The sequence below is a fragment of the Bidens hawaiensis genome, unplaced genomic scaffold (genome assembly GCF_021521415.1).
Source record: "Bidens hawaiensis isolate Kalapana, Puna unplaced genomic scaffold, B.hawaiensis_p1.1 tig00011621_1, whole genome shotgun sequence".
Classification (NCBI taxonomy): Eukaryota; Viridiplantae; Streptophyta; class Magnoliopsida; order Asterales; family Asteraceae; genus Bidens; species Bidens hawaiensis.
Window position 1 is genome coordinate 76,435 of NW_027491909.1, and position 18,493 is coordinate 94,927.

Here is an 18,493-nt window from a genome sequence, read left to right on the forward strand (position 1 = left end):
TTATGGAACCCCAAGGATAAGAAGCAGAAGGTGTGGAAAGGAAATTGTGTAAGACTTGTGGTAAGATTCATGGTGGTGAATGTAAGTGGGGTGCTGGTACTGATGTCTGTCATAAGTGTGGAAAACATCATGGAGGAGAGTGCAGACTTGGGTCAAACGTCTGTTTTAAGTGCGGGAAGGCGGTGCATTATGCTCATGAATGTAACACAAAACCCACATGCTACAAATGTGAGAAGACAGGTCACATAGCTCGAGAATGCACTGAGGGTGAAGCTGGAGGAAGTGGGAAGAGAGATGTTGAGAAGAATAGGCCGAGGACCAGGGCCTACATGATGACACAGGAGAAAGCTAAACAAATTCCTGATGTTGTGACAGGTATATTTCTCGTAAACGGTCTTTCTGCTTCTGTTTTATTCGATTCAGGTGCTAATTGAAGTTTCGTAGATGTGATGTTTTGTGAGTTAGCTAAAATGGCATGTTGTCGAGTGCCTAAAACGTTTATGGTAGAAACGGCTAGTGATACCTCTGTTAGGATCTTGAGAATGGTGAAGAACGGTAAGATAGAATTAGAAGGATGTGAGTTCCCTGTTACTCTTTATGTAATGACCTTAGGAAGGTTCGATGTGGTTTTGGGAATGTATTGGTTGTCTGAGTTCGAAGCTCAGATAGTATGTAAGAGTAGGTTAATAAGGTTAAAGTCCTTGGATGGTGGTACAGTGACGGTTTATGGTGATAAGGAAAGTAAAGGGTTTAACGTCATTTCGATGATAAAAGCCGATAAGATGTTAAAGCGAGGGTGCGGTGCCTACCTGGCGTATGTTGTCGACGCTTTGGTTGAGGCAAAAGAAGTGAAAGATGTTCCTATAGTGTGCGACTATCCCGAGGTGTTCCCTGAGGACCTTCCGGGGTTGCCACCGGAACGAGAGGTAGAATTTCAGATTGAGTTAGTACCAGGAGCACAGCTCGTCGCGAAAGCACCATACCGACTAGCGCCGTCTGAAATGAAAGAACTAATGTCCTAACTGCAAGAACTCCTCGACAAAGGTTTCATACGACCGAGTGTTTCCCCGTGGGGAGCGTCGGTGTTGTTCGTGAAGAAGAAAGATGGAAGTATGAGGATGTGTATCGATTAACGTGAGCTGAATAAGCTTACAGTGAAGAATAGATATCCGTTGCCACGGATTGACGACTTGTTCAATCAGTTACAAGGTGCTAGCTGGTTCTCGCGGATTGACCTTCGATCGGGCTATCATCAGTTGAAGGTGAAAGAGGCAGACATTCCTAAAACAGCGTTTCGGATGCGGTATGGACACTACGAGTTCCTCGTGATGTCATTCGGTCTAACGAATGCCCCCGCGGCATTTATAGACATGATGAATAGGGTATGTCGACCAATGTTAGACAAGTCGGTTATCGTTTTCATCGACGATATACTGATTTGTTCAAAAAGCGAGTCTGATCATGCTATGCATCTAAGAGAAGTATTGGAAGTTTTGAAAGAGGAGAAACTGTACGCCAAATTCTCGAAATGCGCGTTATAGTTGTTTAAAGTGCAGTTTTTAGGTCACATAATCACTCCTGAAGGGATTACTGTGGACCCAGCTAAGATTGAGGCAATAAAGAATTGGAAGACGTCGCAAAATCCGACTGAGATACGCAGTTTCTTAGGGTTGGCCGGTTATTATCGGAGATTCATTCAAGGTTTCTCCAAGATATCCGCACCGTTGACCAGTATGGCCCGAAAGACTGTGGTGTTCAGTTGGGGTAAATCCAGGAAGAGGCGTTTGAAGAATTAAAGAAAAGGCTCACGCAAGCTTCGATTCTTGTTTTACCCGATGGTAATGAGGATTTAGAAGTTTATGCTGACGCTTCATATCAAGGGTTAGGATGCGTGTTGATGCAACGAGGAAAGGTCATAGCTTATGCGTCCAGACAACTGAAGGTTCACGAATGTACTACCCGACGCATGACTTAGAGTTAGCAGCTGTAGTACATGCTCTTAAGATCTGGAGACATTACTTGTATGGTACCAATTGTACTATCTACACAGATCACAAGAGTTTGAAGTACTTCTTTGAGCAGAAAGAATTGAATATGAGACAGAGAAGGTGGCTAGAGTTGATCAAAAACTATGACTGTGAAATCAAGTATTACCCAGGAAGGGCTAATGTAGTTGCCGACGCCTTAAGCCGGAAGAATGAGGAAGTGTTAGCTACTGTAATGTACGTTAATTACCTGGGAAGGGCTAATGTAATGTACGTTAATTAACTAGAACTCACTCAGCGTAGCTGACTTTTAGTATGCACGCAGACAAGTAGAATGAGACAAGTTGCTTGATGAGGACACGTGACAATAAGAGGAAGACTGGCATCGCTATGAAGAAGACACCGTGTCATTTAATGTTTTATGGATTTATGTTATGAAGTTTAAGACAAGATGGTTATGTTATGAATGAATGAATGACTTTTAATTCCGCGAAAAGTTTTAATTAACTTTGATTTTATGAATTATGTGAATGAGTAAATCCAACCAGCAAGAAAGTAGGGCACCCGGGTAGGGAGCTTTACATAAAGCCATACAGTCATAACTCAAATAGCTTTAGTTTTATACTTGTTGCAACTATAATTTTAATGTCACATATAACAACCTACTTAGGTTTTTCTTAAATGGCATCAAGACTCTCTCTAGCTTATTCTTAGATTGCATTTTTCGATTTTACAATCGCGGAACTTGAACCTTCATCATTTAAAAAGATAAAAATTTATCAAATAACTTATTATTTACACATTTTTAACCAATTTATTTGTCTAGCATCTTATTATTTTTGTAGCAATGCTACAACAACGGTAATAAACTAACACATTTGTCACGAAACAATTTTAATAAAGCATTAGATGAGTGAAGACATTTTATGTGAAAGTTGTGAAATATGAAATGGAACCTAAAAAACGGCATCCCTCAACCATTCATTCTAATTTCAATATTGATTTCATACATACAAACGTGAAACATAATCAAACATACAAACAATAAGAACACCCTCATAAAGTGTCACACGATAACAGTGGGACATCGAGACAATAAAATAGTGCTGAGACGATTGAGTTTTGTTGTATGTGTGTTATTAGGTTGCATGATATATGTGTTTGTTTGACATTATGATAAAATAGATAATGAGTTTTCTTAACCTAAGTTATGCATTGGATAATAAAAATGCACCTATTAAAACAGAGTTATAATTATTATAAACAACACATCAAGCAAGTATAATTACTAAAATGTTCAAATGTGATGAAAAAAAAAATATTTTGTAACATTAATTTTACATTAATCTTTTTTATATATATATAATTCGGGTCTTCATTTTTACATACCCCATGGAAGAAAAAGAAAATAAAATGCGTACATAATAAACTGGCGTTTATTGTTAAGTAAACTACAGTTTGTAGTAAAAAATCATATAAATACTAAAAAGTATGTATGAAAAAAAAAGAAAATTAGAATTTAATAGTCCTAACTTTATGTTATTGGCTGATAATAATCTCAATTTAGTTTATTCCCACCAGTGGTCCCAAATTTAAAAAAGTTAGCTTTCAATGGTCCTCCGTTAAGAAAAATCTAATGGCGTTAAGTTTTTTCTTAATTTCAAACTGTTTTTTTAGAGCTTTTGATCGGAAGGAGGATACGAGTGGATTAACGTAAAACTTAACACGAAATGATGTTTCAAATGGCTTGATTAGTGCTTCAAATCGGGTGTTTTAGCTTCAAATTAACAAAAATTAAGTTGTTTGGAGTATCGTTTCGAGTTAAGTTTTACATCAATCGACTCGTATCCTTCTTTCGATCAAAAGCCCTAAAAATCAGTTTGAAATTCAGAAAAAACTTATCGTTGTTAGGTTTTTTTTTAACGGGGGACCATTGAGAGCCAACTTTTTTAAATTTGGGACCACTGGTGATAATAAACTAAGTTAGAATTATTATCGGCCAATAACAGAAAGTTGAGATTATTAAAATCCAATTTTCTAAAAAAAAAAAAAAACCCCTAACACAAATAGTAAGAAAAAAGACACACAAAAAAAAAAAATCATATTCCACTTTATTTTCCCCCCTAATTGTTACCATACATTTTATATATGCTATATATATATATGTCACGTTATCATAATTCATATTCCTCATATGCTTCACACAACCACACCAATGGCGTCCATCTTCTTCCTCACCATCCTCACACTCACACTCACACTCACACTCTTAACACCACACCTCTCTCACGCCCAACTCACCTGCACCACCCAAAAGTTCACCAACAACAAACTATACAACCACTGCAACGACTTACCTAGCCTCAACTCCTACCTCCACTGGTCTCTCAACTCACCCAAAAACACTCTTTCCATCGCCTTCATAGCACCTCCGCCCACAGCCTCCGGGTGGGTCTCATGGGCCATCAATCCCAGCGGTGAAGGCATGGCCGGAGCACAAGCGTTACTAGCCTACAAAGCATCCAATGGAACCATGGTGGTCAAGACGTATAACATTAGTTCTTATACTTCCATTGTGGAGGGTAAGTTGGCTTTTGATGTTAAGGATACAAGAGCTGAGTATTCTGATGGGTTGATTAAGTTATTTGCGACGGTTGTGTTGCCGGAAAAGGGTAAGACTGCGGTTAATCAGGTTTGGCAAGTGGGGCCCTCGGTGACCGAAGAAGGGTTTCCGGCGAAACATGCGTTTTTGCCGGTGAATTTGGCGGCGAAAGGGCGGTTGGATTTGTTGAGTGGACGGAGTACCGGTGGGAGTGGTGGTGGTTCTCGCACCAGAAAGAGAAATGTAAGTACTACATTCTTTTTCGTCGGTTTTATAAATAACTATGCTATGAATGAAATTTTATTGGATGCGTTTGCTTGATGAATATTAAATTTCTGAATTATAATATTGTTTGGTTAATTAAAATTTAAATAAGATGCATTAGAGTTTAGAACATTAGAATGGTTCATGGGTCAAACCAGGTTGACCGATTGGATTTCTTTGTTTTGTACTTTAGTTGTTTAGTTCATGTGTCAACTGCCAACTAGGTTGTTGTTCCTGGCAATTGGATTTGGGGGTTTTAACTTTTAAGCTTTCCCTATTTTTAGTGATTACTTTAACCATTTTACATTGTTTAATACCATTCGGAGTAACTTTTATTTTTATTGGAAATTCTGCTTTTCTTTCTAGCTGTTTTTGGTTAATGGAAATTCTTTTGGTTTATCATTTATGCAATTATGTTGATTGTCAATAAATACATTAAGATTCTAGTAGACTTTATTGATTCAACAAAAAAAGATAATTGAAAATTGAATTGTAATTTATATTGTTATTTAATTTCTCAGATTCATGGGATACTGAATGCGGTTAGCTGGGGAATTCTTTTTCCAGTTGGAATAATCATTGCTAGATACCTTAGAGCATTCCCATCTGCAGATCCAGCATGGTTTTATCTTCATGCTTTCTGCCAAGTTTCGGGTTATGCGGTTGGGGTTGCGGGTTGGGCAACCGGGCTCAAACTTGGATCCGATTCAAAGGGTGTCACGTACAACACTCACCGTGACATCGGGATTGCTCTATTTTCTCTTGCAACTGTCCAGGTGAGTCAAACTTCGCTTGGCATATTTCAATTTGATGCATTGTATTACACAGAATACATATGAAATTTTGGGTATTTTGATATCCTAAAAGTTAAAATGCATAATACACATATCATGTTGATTTTTTAGGTCAAACTTATTGATATTCACCTTCATCATGCATATCTATCTTTTTGCAATCCTAGCCCCTATAAGTTTGTACATATAGCACAGAGCATATAGTTGTGATAATTTGTACAAATTTTTGGCAGGTGATATGGGTTTGGTCTCAAAAAGTCAAAAGTCAATCTTTATGACTTTCTGTTTCTTTATATTCATTAAAATGGAAGGATTGCAATTTAATAATTAAAAGACAATTTCCATCTAACATCAAAAGAGCTGATGCATCACATGGAGCTATTTTAATTTAATAATTACAATAGAAGTTGGTTTTCATTTATTTTTTAGCAAAAGTAAATAGCCAATATTCACTTATGGTTCACAAACAAAATTAATTGCATAGTTATGTAATCTTATTTTTGGTCATTTTTAGGTTTTTGCATTGTTCTTGAGACCGAACAAGGACCACAAGTTAAGGTTTTATTGGAACATCTATCACCATGGGATCGGGTACGCGATCCTTGTTCTTGGAGTCATCAATGTGTTCAAGGGTCTTGATATATTATCACCAGAAAGCAAATGGAGAGCATCCTACATAATTGTGATATCCACATTGGGTGGAATTGCTTTATTACTAGAGGTCATTACATGGATTATCATCTTAAAAAGAAAATCCAGTAAATCCACCAAACCCTATGACAACAAGCAACAGCCATTGGCGCCATAGATTGACCTTCATATTTATGTATCTTTTTAGTGGCTTATTTATCATGTTCTTGTTAATTATCTTCTTGTACAATAGGCCACTACATATGTTACTAATATTAAGTTTGGTTGTAACTTTATTTTGGTACTACGCAATATACAAAACGGGATTTGATTATTCATAATGTGGCACGCCATCTATTTATATCATTCGTACTTTGTTTTGGCAATAACGTCATCATGGTATACTTTTAGTGCACGCTAAATCCACACGGAAATAAATCTAAGAGAACTTGTGGTCATTGCTTTGATGCACACCCCCTTCAAGTACATCATACACACCATTTTCTTGGCATAGGCATGGTCATGAATGATTCCTAGTGCATGATTTCCAACCTATACAAGAACAATAAAGTGCATGCCTGAACACTTGGTCCCAACTCTCTTGATTAGCTTCTCAATTATGATGTTTATAAACATCCATCTAACATGTATAACACTTTGATTGATGTGGGGTAGTTTGATGAGTGGTTAATTTAAAAGGGTTAGTTTTGTAATTTGGAATCTTATGCAAATTATTCTTTAATCGTGTCATTGCATTCATTATGAAAGTGTTTTTCACTTTAACGCCTTTATTAGAACCAATCTCATTGAGCCATGACACACTTTTAGTCCCACACTTGTCTTCTGTTCTTACTTTAGTTCTTTCAATCATCTTTTATAAAATGAGATTCGTGTTATAAATTAGGATACGATGCTAATTAGCAATGGACATGTAGTAAAAAACTAAAGGCATCGATGCCTGATTCGGTTCTCATTCGCCTCATCATGACTTTTAGGACATCTCTCTCATACGTCTATAGATACGAAACATGACATCAATGGTAGAATATCACTTGATTATTCTTTCTCATACGTCTATAAATATTAACAGTAAAAAAGAAGAAAAGGGAAAAACGCGTCAATGTCTTTCTCGAAATTTCATTTGGTAAACACAGCCATCTTTTCTTGGTGGGTAATGATTATTTTTAAAAGAAAATTTGCTGGCCAGGCTTGTAGGAAACAATGTTTAACAAGAAAAGCATACCATGCTCATTCTACCAAAAATGGACCCAAAGTGCAAAAGTTCATTTCATTATTTATTTTTATTTTGAAATGTAACTTTATTATATATATATTATTCAATATTGATGCTCCTTAGTTATTTCATTATATCATACTAAACAGACCCTTACAATATGAATGTGACAATAATCGTATACCAACAACCTATAATCTTAAATATATATATATAAACAAAACTTTTAAAAGCTCTCTGGTTGCTCCCTGCATTTTCTCAAGCCACCAGATTGCTTTATTTGTAAATGGAGGTTTCTCATGCATTTGACCCGAATTCATGGGTATGGGTCTCACAAAACCTAGATAACCATTAAACTGGTTATAACATCTCATTATATTAAAAATTAATCTCACCAAATATTTGATATTTAAATCTTATAAAATAGGAAAATACTAAAACTTAATATCCAATTTTCTAAAAAAAGATATTCTTTATAATTAAAAAACAATTTTATAGTAAAAAAAACTAAGCGAGTCATGGATCTCACCAAACCTAGATAGCTTTCAAACAAGGTTGTAACATTTCATTTATTTACGAAACTCTTTAATCATCAAACCCTAAGTATGTTATTTACCTACTTACAATAAATAAAGTTAAAATCTAAAAAAATATATAAATATTAAAACAAAAAATGAAAGGAAACCCGTAATAAAGGAGGTAAAACTTGTTTATATTCAAAGGAAACCATATGATACTTCTATAAAGTGAGAAAGGTCTATTAGATTACTCAATGAGTCAATTAAGCAAGACTCACGACCCCACTACAAAGGACTAAGCTAACATGCTCACAGTCATATTTCATTTTCACGTGACAATATGATTTTTAAAAATGATAAAAGAAATAAATAAATATGGACGATATAAAATATATGAAAAGAACTATGATGATAAGCAAATTTAATTAAGAATTTAAGATATAGTAGTAGATGGTATTGTATTCTTCAACAATGTATTATGTATTCGATGATAAAAATTAATATGTGGAATAAAGTTGATACGTGAAATAACTTTCGTGTTTATTAATTGGTTGTGTTATCTTGTTAAACAATTAAAAAAATAAGACACACGACGATAACGTATCTTATGACTATATGTAGTCATAAGATACTAACATTTTGCACTTATATAAGTGCAAAATACGACCATGCATACTTACTAACATGTTAAAGTACCCAACAATATTCATTTGAAGATTTTCCAAGGTTCATATATACATGAAAAGTTTTATACACGTTGTCGTCATCGCAAGTAACGATACAGATTATGCTAATTAACATGTGAACCGAATATGACCTGTGAGTCGATACAATGATGTTGAAGGTTTGTGATTGGTGGGGTAATGATCGGGTTGGGTAATGAATGGTGGAGATGTTTTTATGTTTTTTTTAATAAAAAAAAATAATAATAGAGTGATAAGAAATAGGGATCCGTGTTATCAAAGGATGAAAAGGGGTTATCCACTACACACCTTTTATGTATAATGCCTCTATGGTAACGTGACGTCAATAACACACAACGCTGTCATAGGGGCGTTATTTACTACACATGGTCTAAATGATGGATCCATCTTTGATGATTTCATGACACGTTAGGTAGTGATGTGTCCAAACTGGACGAATCAGAAAGTTAAATTGAGCGTGACAATTCAACAAAATACCCCTGTATTTCTGTTTTATAATAATACTCTTTTATTGCAATCTTGTTAAAAAAAGAAAGAAAAAACAGTTATGTTTGAATGTGCATGAAGCTTAGCTTATGTAAGAATAGTTAGAGACTCGCGTAATAAAGAGGGAAACTCATAAAAATACACTATATATGTGTGTTAAAGTTTTTCTATAAAGTTTATATTTCGACATTCATTAGATTCTAGATTCTATATAATTATTCTTAACAATGTGATCACAATATATTTACCATGCGATGCTTGCGAATGGCCATGAACATTAATTTATCTTTTACTTGGTTCATCTTTATCAGCTTGGTTTTAAAAGTTTTATTGTATAACACATGTTCAGTTTTTAATATAAACTAAAAGAAAAAAAACATAGTCATTCGTTGTACATAGTGCATGAAAGACAACGTTAAAAAAAGTGTCTTATATCACATTTAAAATTATCTATAAGTGTGGTTCTAGCATTTTTTTTTAGTTGAAAGTGGTGTTTATGTTAAAGAAAAGAAGAAAGGAAAGGAAAGGGATAAAAGAGAAGAAATAAAAGAGGAGTTAGTGAAAAATCATAATATTGTGTTTCATATATTCATTTAAGAGGGGAAAGAAAAATAAAAGGTGAAATCGAAAGAAGAAAATAAATTTTTCTTTCAAATTGGAAGAAAAGTGGAAAGAAAGGACAATAAAAGAAAGGACAATAAAAGAAAGGAAAGAAAACTTTCCATTCCTTTCCTTTCTCTTCTTAATTTAACTTGGAAACACAACGTTATAGTCTACATATTATAAATTCACAATGCATATAACATTAAAATAAATCATAAAAATTTAGACGTTGGTTCAAAAGTAGACTTGCTCACCTTTTTTGATTTTTCATCGATTTTTAGCTTAGCATATAGTGCCCACTTTATAAAGTATGCTCTCAGGTTTTGAATGTTGATTGATTTAACAACTTTTGGACTTGTCTTGTTCAAGCCGAATAATTGTTAATGACAATGATTCTAACGAGATTAAATCATCAAAAATTAAATAGTCAAAGATTTTTTTAACAATTTTTATGTGTTGATGTATTTATAATTTTATATTTAACTCGTTAAAAGACCGCCGTTCAAACAAATCGTCTAAGATTAAATGTATGAGATTGTGTTTCTCTCGCTTGTAAGGTTGATATATAACTTTTTTTTGTATTTAAGAAAAGTACTTATGTTTTTCTTCTAACAGGTGTAAAAAATAAGAACTTGTAGCATATGTACACACTACACACTACACACTCATATTTTCCTTTGAAGAAATCATGTTTTCAACTACTATAATTCACGTTAAAGCAAAAAAACAAACTTTTACGTCTTTGCTAACGAGAATTTAGAATCTTTCCTCCCGAACAAAAACCAACATTTTGACATAGCATATTAATTTTCAGCGGACGGAGGGTCGGTGATCCTCTTGACCCTCCTTGATTCTACTACTGAATTTATGATACAATCTAACATTTGATTCAACGATCATTGTAATTTCAAGCATATGTTACAAATGAATTAAATTATGATCATCTAAACATTAGGGTAATGCTAAGTTAACCAACTTCTTTTTTAATTTATGTATTAAATTGCTAAAATATGTTATAGATTTTGTCCGTTACTTTTCACATTCATTTACAAATAAAATAAGTGATATGTTTAATGAACCGAGACTAAGCATTCATAGTAGCTTTCTCATCCTCATTTCTAAAAAATCTCCAGTAGTTTATTCCTCATATTTATTTCTATTCAATTAGACAATACTTATTTATTATATTTTTATTACATATTTTCTTTTATTCACTCACAATAAATATAATAAATAATTACAGGAGGTGAATAGTGAAACCTCATATACGGGTTTTACTTTTCATTTCCCATAAAACTTGAAGATGAGGAAATTGACGTCGGATGAAAATGCAAGATGTTAATGGTTTTTAACCTTTTTATTAAATTATAGAGCTAAGATAAAAGTCTTGATGATCTAAATAAAGGTGAAAACCAGTTTTAAACCCAAACCGAACCAGCTTGGTCAACGGCTAGTCAAAACCGGTTTGACTCAAACCGGTTCGGCTTATGAACCGGTTTAGAAGCAAGATAGGCCGGCCCGGTCACGTCGCTTCGGTCCGGTTTATAAACCGGTTCAGTTTTAAAACCGGTTTGGTAGATCTTAAAGAGAACCGGTCCTGAAACTGACGGTTTGGGTTGGTTTGGGTGAAATCGGTTTTAAAACCAAACCGGTTCAGTTCGGTTTGCCTAAAACTGGTTCCAAACCGGTTTTCTTTTACACTATGTAAATAACAAAGATAAAAATGAACACTACAACTTGAGCATAATGACCACTTACCATTTACCAACACGATGGTGATTGGTGAACCGGAGGCCCGGAGCCATGACAGGTTGGGCTAATCTTTAGAATTGTCTTAAATCATAGATATGGGCCTAACTCAATTTACCGGCCCATTAAAGAACACATGATCTAACCCTATTATTCTCAGGTATATCTTAACCCTTTCATTGCTGGGAGGTTTCTAACGCCGCATCGTCGTCTCCATTTGCAGGTTCAAATATTTTCTTCTTATTAATAATCCTTGTTATCGATTTTGACTCTAGATTGGTCAGCATCTTTTAATCTGGGTTTACTTTTGAGCTAAATCAGTATACAAGTTTTTGTGCTTACCATTGTTTTAATTAATGTTAATAGTTCTTATGACTGTTATCTTGTTCATGTTTAATCAGTTTTTATTTATATGATTTGTTTCACATGGATTGAACAATAATGCTCATTCAGCATATTTTAGCTTGTATTCTCTCATAGACAACTTATTTTGTTTGATTTACAATTTATTTTTGTTGCTTGCAAGAAATGATTGATAAATTGTATGTTTTGTATATCATTTAGTTTTATTCGTTTGACTTGTTTCGGTTGAATACTTTATTTTTGTATTGAATTAATTAATATTAGCAATTATACAGTTTGATTTAGTTTTGTGCTCATTTATTTCAGGTAAGCAATGGCGGTTCCTAAGCTCGATAAGAAGATTATCAAGAAGAGGGTCAAGAAGTTCAAGAGGCCCCAGAGTGACTGGAAAATATGTGTCAAGGTATGTAATTATATAAAATAAATTTCATAATCAGCTTGTTTATCCCTTTGATTTATGTGATTTTTTTTATATTGCATGTAACTCAATGCGAGATGGTCAGCAAGTTGACTTTTTTGTTTTTTGTTGCAGGAAAACTGGCGCAGGCCCAAGGGTATCGACTCCCGTGTGAGGAGAAAGTTCAAGGGAGTAACTCTTATGCCCAACATCGGGTACGGGTCAGACAAGAAAACCCGTCACTATTTGCCAAATGGCTTCAAGAAGTTTGTTGTACACAACGCCAAGGAGTTGGAAGTCCTCATGATGCACAACCGGTATTAATAGAAAAGTCACTTCTGTCATTTAATAACATTTATCATTATTTGTTTTAGTTTGTTTGATAACATTTGGAATTTGGACAATTCAGGACATACTGTGCTGAAATAGCACACAATGTGTCTACCCGCAAAAGGAAGGAGATTGTGGAGCGTGCAGCACAGTTGGATGTGGTTGTTACCAACAGTCAAGCCAGGTTACGCAGCCAGGAAGATGAGTAATTTTATGTTTAAGTGTTATTTGCTAGCCCTCAGTTGTGTTACGACTTTGGTGTTTAAGACTTGTATTGCTTTGAATCTTAATTTTGTACTGTCAATTTTGTTACCAAGATTACAAATTACAATGCTTTGTGTGGTTAAGGATATGAGGATGAGTGACAGAGTGATTGTTTTGTTACGTCTTTCTCTTGAGCTAAGGCTACATAAAAGAGAATGCCGTGGATGGTATCTATTTGACCACGATCTGTTGGTATCAGCACTCAATCAGTACACCGATCTAGGACCAAAAACAGAATGAGGTCATAAATCATAACGGGTACCGGTTATGATATTAGACAATAAAGATTGTCGTAATTGGGATAAACCATTACGAGTACTGATTTTGATAGTCTGAAGGCTACGTGTCTTAACTTCATTAACAAATCTTTGTTATGTGATTTACTTGTTCTACATAATTCAAAGGCAACTTTTTCCAATATTTGAAAATGAAGTTTTGCTTAGCTAAATGAGCTTTTGACACATGTATTATAAGATTATTATAAGATTTGGTTTGAGTTGAAGCAGCTTCAGTTCAAGTTTGTACTTGTTTACTACTTTACTTCAAGGTATGTTAACCTTTAGTGTTTAGCGAGTCAACCCATGACTGTATATTGCTGATTTTACACCTTTAAATTGACCTAATAAATATTTTTATATAAATGAAGCATTTTAAAAATTGTTTGCGCCCTCAGTTTTAGGTTTATTTGCGTTTAATACTCGTCAAATGAATATTGTATTCTCGCACTTTTTGTAAGACTATCTATATCCATCCCTAGATCCATTGCCTAGGTGGCAATTGACATGATCCTTCCAAGGGCATGACTTGGAGAGAGGGTCTGCTCATGGGCGTGTAAGACGTGTTTGTGTTTGTGTAACAAGTGTGTTTGTGACGCGTATCATGTATTAATTGTTTTCTTGTTTTATATTATCTAAAGTTTTTCAACTACTATTTTCATGATTGATGACTTGTATGCACACCATCATAACACATGGAATATTAAAACAACAAAAGAAAGCTGCATGTTGCCGCGATGAACCAACACGAATTGAATGGTAACAGAAGAAAGCTCTTTGTGGCGATGAATGTACGTAAATTCAAACGGTATCGATTGTATCAGTATGTACGTAAATTCAAATGTATCAGTCTTAAATCGTAAATATTGAATTCACTTGTTATATACTTTTCATATTATCATTAATCTTATACTTTTGAACTCCCTCTAAGCAAACTCTAACCACCAGGGATACCACTGTATTCAAACTCATCACCACCTCCAAAAAATCATCTCCAAGTCCTATATTGGTGAATAATGGTGATGCACTTACGGTGGTATCGATTCTAGAGAGTGTACAGCTTGCAGCTACACTTGTACTCTACTGCATGGATCCGAATGGCAAAATATTTTGAAACAGGTGTTAAAGGCATCAACTGTGGCATAAAACGTGGCAAGTAATTCCCTATAGCTACTGTCTATTGAAAACAGTACCATGTTCCTACTTTAATTATCAAATCAATTAAGCAAGCAAGCTAGTCCCATATATTATGGTTATTGGTACAATGTGAAGCAATTTAGGCCGCCGCACATATAGAAACCGAATATCCCCGATGAGTCCGCATACTGTGAGGAGTGTATCGCAATTCTTCGTCAAGCCACCGCACGACCTCTCACAAGACAAAAAACAACCCATATACTTGACACCCTTTGAGCTCAGCCTTCTCAACCTTAAATACATCCAAAAGGGTCTCATTTACGCAAAACCAAAACCGAACCAAGATTTCTCCATGATTGCTTTCTTGGATGACCTCCGCGGCTCTCTCTCCGCCACCCTCACTCATTTCTACCCTCTCGCTGCCCGCTTATCCACTCGAAAACAACAAAACCCACCTTCATATGTCATCTACATAAACCCTGAAAACAGCCCCGGAGTCAAGTTTGTTCATGCAAACGTGGACCTAACTGTCTCCGACATTCTTACGCCCGCTGATGTTCCCTCAGTTGTTTATTCATTCTTCGACCTTAATGACACTTTTAACCATGACGCGTTGAACCACAACGCCCACACCGTCCCTTTATTAGCGATTCAGGTAACCGAGCTTACCGATGGAATCTTCATCGGTTGCTCCTTTAACCACGTTATTGCGGATGGAACATCTTTCTGGCATTTCATGAATGCTTGGAGTGAAATATTTAAATCCAAAGAGAAAAATAACTATTTAATTTCGCGTCCTCCGATACTCAAACGATGGGTCCTTGAAGGATACAATCCTATCACGAGTTTGCCATTTACTCATCACGAGCAATTCATCGAAACGGTTTGGGTTTGAATATTCACAAATAAAAATGAGTGTTTCATTTCACCTCACCCGCAGTCTCTAAACTCAAAGCAAAAGCAAATGAAGAATGCAACACGCAAAAGATATCGAGTTTACAGGCAGTGTCCGCACTTTTGTGGAGGTGCCTAACTCGGGCTAGGCACCAACCATGCAATAGTGAAACCGTTTGTGTAATTGTTGCTGATAACCGGCGTAGGGTGAAACCGCCAATGTCGGACGATCACTTTGGGAGTCCGATTGGTCTGGTGATGTGCTCAACAACGGTTGGGGATCTAATGGCTCACGGGCTTGGATGGGCGGCTTTGAAGACGCATGAAGCGGTGTCAAATTACGACTGTGCATCGGTGAAAGAGTGGGTTGAGTCATGGTATAGAAACCCTACGGTGTATAAAACGAATGGAGTATTCCATCCGAATCTTGTTCACATTGGGGGGTCGCCGACGTTTGACGCGTATGGGTGCGAATTTGGGTTAGGGAAGGCGGTTGCGGGTAGAAGTGGGTTCATGAACAAAGGGAACGGGATAGTTGTGATGCATCCAGGCCGTGAAGGGGGCCGGAGCATGGACGCAGAAATATGCTTATTACCCGAATATATGATGGATCTTGAACGTGACGAGGAGTTCATAAGTGCTCGAAAATAGTATAGTAACTAAGTAGAATAAATTAAGTTAAGATAGTGTTATGATGTTTTGAATAAGTTTTATTTTACATTTTGTGTGATTTTATATTCAATAAGTAAGAATCTTTTTCATTAAGTAAAATATTAGTGTAACGTATTGGTGACTAGCATTAACACTCCTTGTACTCGGAATAAACGGATATAGTGTCACGTAGTTGTGACTAGCATTACATAAAAAGGGGTAAATAGGGGTGTGCATAAGTCGTGTATACTTGAAAAAGACTGAAAACCGGACCTAAAAATACCTGATAAAGACTGACCCGAGCATTGCAGATCTATTTTTGGTCTTAGTTTTTTATAGAAGTCGGTCTCGGGTCGGTTGCCCTGAAAACTATAAAAAAAACCGGACCGACTAAATATATATACAAAATCTAAGCAAGAAGGGTAAAGCCCAACCAATATTTCCAACCCATATCATTGTTTCTGAAGCAAAAATCTGCATCAACACCCACATTCACTTTACATGTGTATAGCTGCTGAAACAACGAGAGTGGCCCAGAGAGTAAATGGCGATCTTTTGTTGTTGGAGAGTTCTTTGTTCTTCATAGATCTAGAAAGAATTAGGTGGTGAAAAGAGATGATATGTGATAAAAGGAAAAGTAAATCAATAAAAGCAACTTTATTGTGACTGTGAGTCTCAAAATTGAATGCTATTGAAGAAACACTAAGTGACCCCGGCAGATTAAGGATAATCTTAGGGTTAAGTAGATGTTTCCCACGAGGGTTAGGTCCGGCAAAGATGGTTATTCTTCTCAACCTGCAAAACAGACACCGTGAGCTCGTCACTGAGAAGGGGGGGGGTTCCTCCTTGTGACCACCCTCCGGCGTGAGAATCAGACTAGATTACTCTGAATATAAGTGTATATTAAGAGAAATAGCTAGAGACGATAAGATAATATCAGATGATCTGTCCTGATACCGTTCCAAGGTGTTGGAGTATTTATAGCCGAAGGTAGGTTTCCAAGCAGGTACAGCCAGCTGTATAATATTCCTTTTCCACCAACTGTGGGCTACGTACGTGCCATGCTGGTGGTTGGTGGGTAGGCAGCGGCTAATAGTGACATGGCCGGCTGTGTACTAATCCTTTTCCACCAACTACAGACAATGTACGTGCCACGATGAGGGTTGGTGGGTAGGTAGCGGCTGATAGTGACATTTTGTACTGGAGCATGCTCCTCCTCGTACTATTGTCGGTGAGCTGTCACCCTGTGATTGGTTCATGGGCTGCTTTGGTCAGATCTTGTCTATTTTGTCCATACCTGGCAGGTATAGTACAAAAGATCTTCCAGAAGCATACGGACTGGCTCTTTTGGGCGGGAATATTCCCGCCTTGCTCACTCCTTCTTCAGGTGACATTGCTGAAGTATTAAGAGTTAGTGTCTTATGCTTGTAGCTTTACTGTTAGTGCGGGTGGCCTTCCTTCTCAGCTTGTACCCATAGCTGCGGGAACAGGCAGGGTACTGTACCAAGGGAGGCTTTCCTGCGGGAACAGCTGGCTTACGGCGTGTAAGGTCTTCATCTATCTGAGCATGGTGGGTCTTGCGGAACCAGTTGGTCTTTGCGCAGACGTACCCCATCAAGGTGTGTCTTGCGGGTCCAACTGGGCTTTGCGAAGACCTACCTCTTCAAGTCCCCCCAGTCCATTGTTCTTCTCATGAATTAGTGAGGTGAACTTTTGGACTTTAAGCAAGGGGTTTTGAAAGAGGTTTTTGTTTTTTAAGGTTTTCCGTGGGGATTCTTCCCGCGGTTTTCCTAATGTCACTTGCAGAAATTCCCGACTTTTCTGCCTGATCTTTGGTTATGATGCGGGTAGGTGTTTAACCTCTCCACAAGTCGGGAGCGTTGAGTTTCACTTGTATAGGCTCTCCACGAGGTTTTGGTAGTTTTGGACATATTGATCAGTTATGTTAAACCACCAATTCCGCCTTGAAGTTTCAAACAAGCTAGTTCTTAACGTTCCCGCTATGCGGAGGTGTTATTTCCCTTTCCGCAAGCACGGCCCATAAGATCCTTCTTGGCTTCAATTCCCCGCAAGCACGGCCCATAAAAAAGTGTTAAAAAAAATTCTCAGTTTAGCTAAATTATACATATATGTATAATATGTACATATATGTACACACATGTTTTTTTCTTATACACATATGTATAATTTAAGGTAAATGATAATGTACATATGTGTACATTACGTAACTAGAGATTAAATGAAAGTATACATATGTGTATAGGTTTAATACGAATTAAAAAGGAAAAAAAACCGGTTTTTTTAATGAAACCGGAATGAAATATAAGAATTTTGGTTTTTTTACTTTTTAAAATTTTTCGTTTTTTTTTGTTTTATAATTTTTTAAATATTTTTTTAGAGGTTTTTTAATGGTCCAAAATGGTTCTCAAAGTTCTTAATTTGCCAATGGTTTTTTCTTAGGATCCTTACCCTATATATACATATGTGTGTGTGTGAGTCGAGATCGTTCGATAGGTTATGTAGGATAATAATCAGTGGCGAAGCTTGGATGAGTTCATCGGTGGCGGACTCAAAATGTATTAAAAAATAAAAAATGCGGGGGGGGGGGGGGGG

The 18,493-nt window shown here is 36.1% G+C and overlaps 3 protein-coding genes across 3 annotated transcripts; all 3 read left to right on the forward strand.

Annotated features, from left to right (window-relative positions):
• Nucleotides 1–4,200: 4,200 nt before the first annotated feature.
• On the forward strand, nucleotides 4,201–6,641 carry LOC143538453 (cytochrome b561 and DOMON domain-containing protein At3g25290-like). The gene is made up of 3 exons (XM_077032017.1): nucleotides 4,201–4,830; nucleotides 5,373–5,627; nucleotides 6,160–6,641. Exons 1-3 carry the CDS (start codon nucleotides 4,201–4,203, stop codon nucleotides 6,451–6,453), a joined length of 1,179 nt encoding a protein of 392 aa, XP_076888132.1. The 3' UTR covers nucleotides 6,454–6,641.
• A 5,562-nt stretch (nucleotides 6,642–12,203) lies between these two features.
• LOC143538421 (large ribosomal subunit protein eL32z-like) lies at nucleotides 12,204–13,014 on the forward strand. Its single transcript, XM_077031989.1, has 3 exons — nucleotides 12,204–12,335; nucleotides 12,465–12,646; nucleotides 12,739–13,014. Exons 1-3 carry the CDS (start codon nucleotides 12,246–12,248, stop codon nucleotides 12,866–12,868), a joined length of 402 nt encoding a protein of 133 aa, XP_076888104.1. The 5' UTR covers nucleotides 12,204–12,245; the 3' UTR covers nucleotides 12,869–13,014.
• Nucleotides 13,015–14,509: 1,495 nt separating this feature from the next.
• Nucleotides 14,510–15,880, forward strand: LOC143538437 (putative acetyltransferase At3g50280). Its single transcript, XM_077032002.1, has 2 exons — nucleotides 14,510–15,216; nucleotides 15,249–15,880. The coding sequence occupies exons 1-2, from the start codon at nucleotides 14,511–14,513 to the stop codon at nucleotides 15,878–15,880; spliced, it is 1,338 nt and encodes a 445-aa protein (XP_076888117.1). The 5' UTR covers nucleotide 14,510.
• Nucleotides 15,881–18,493: the final 2,613 nt, after the last annotated feature.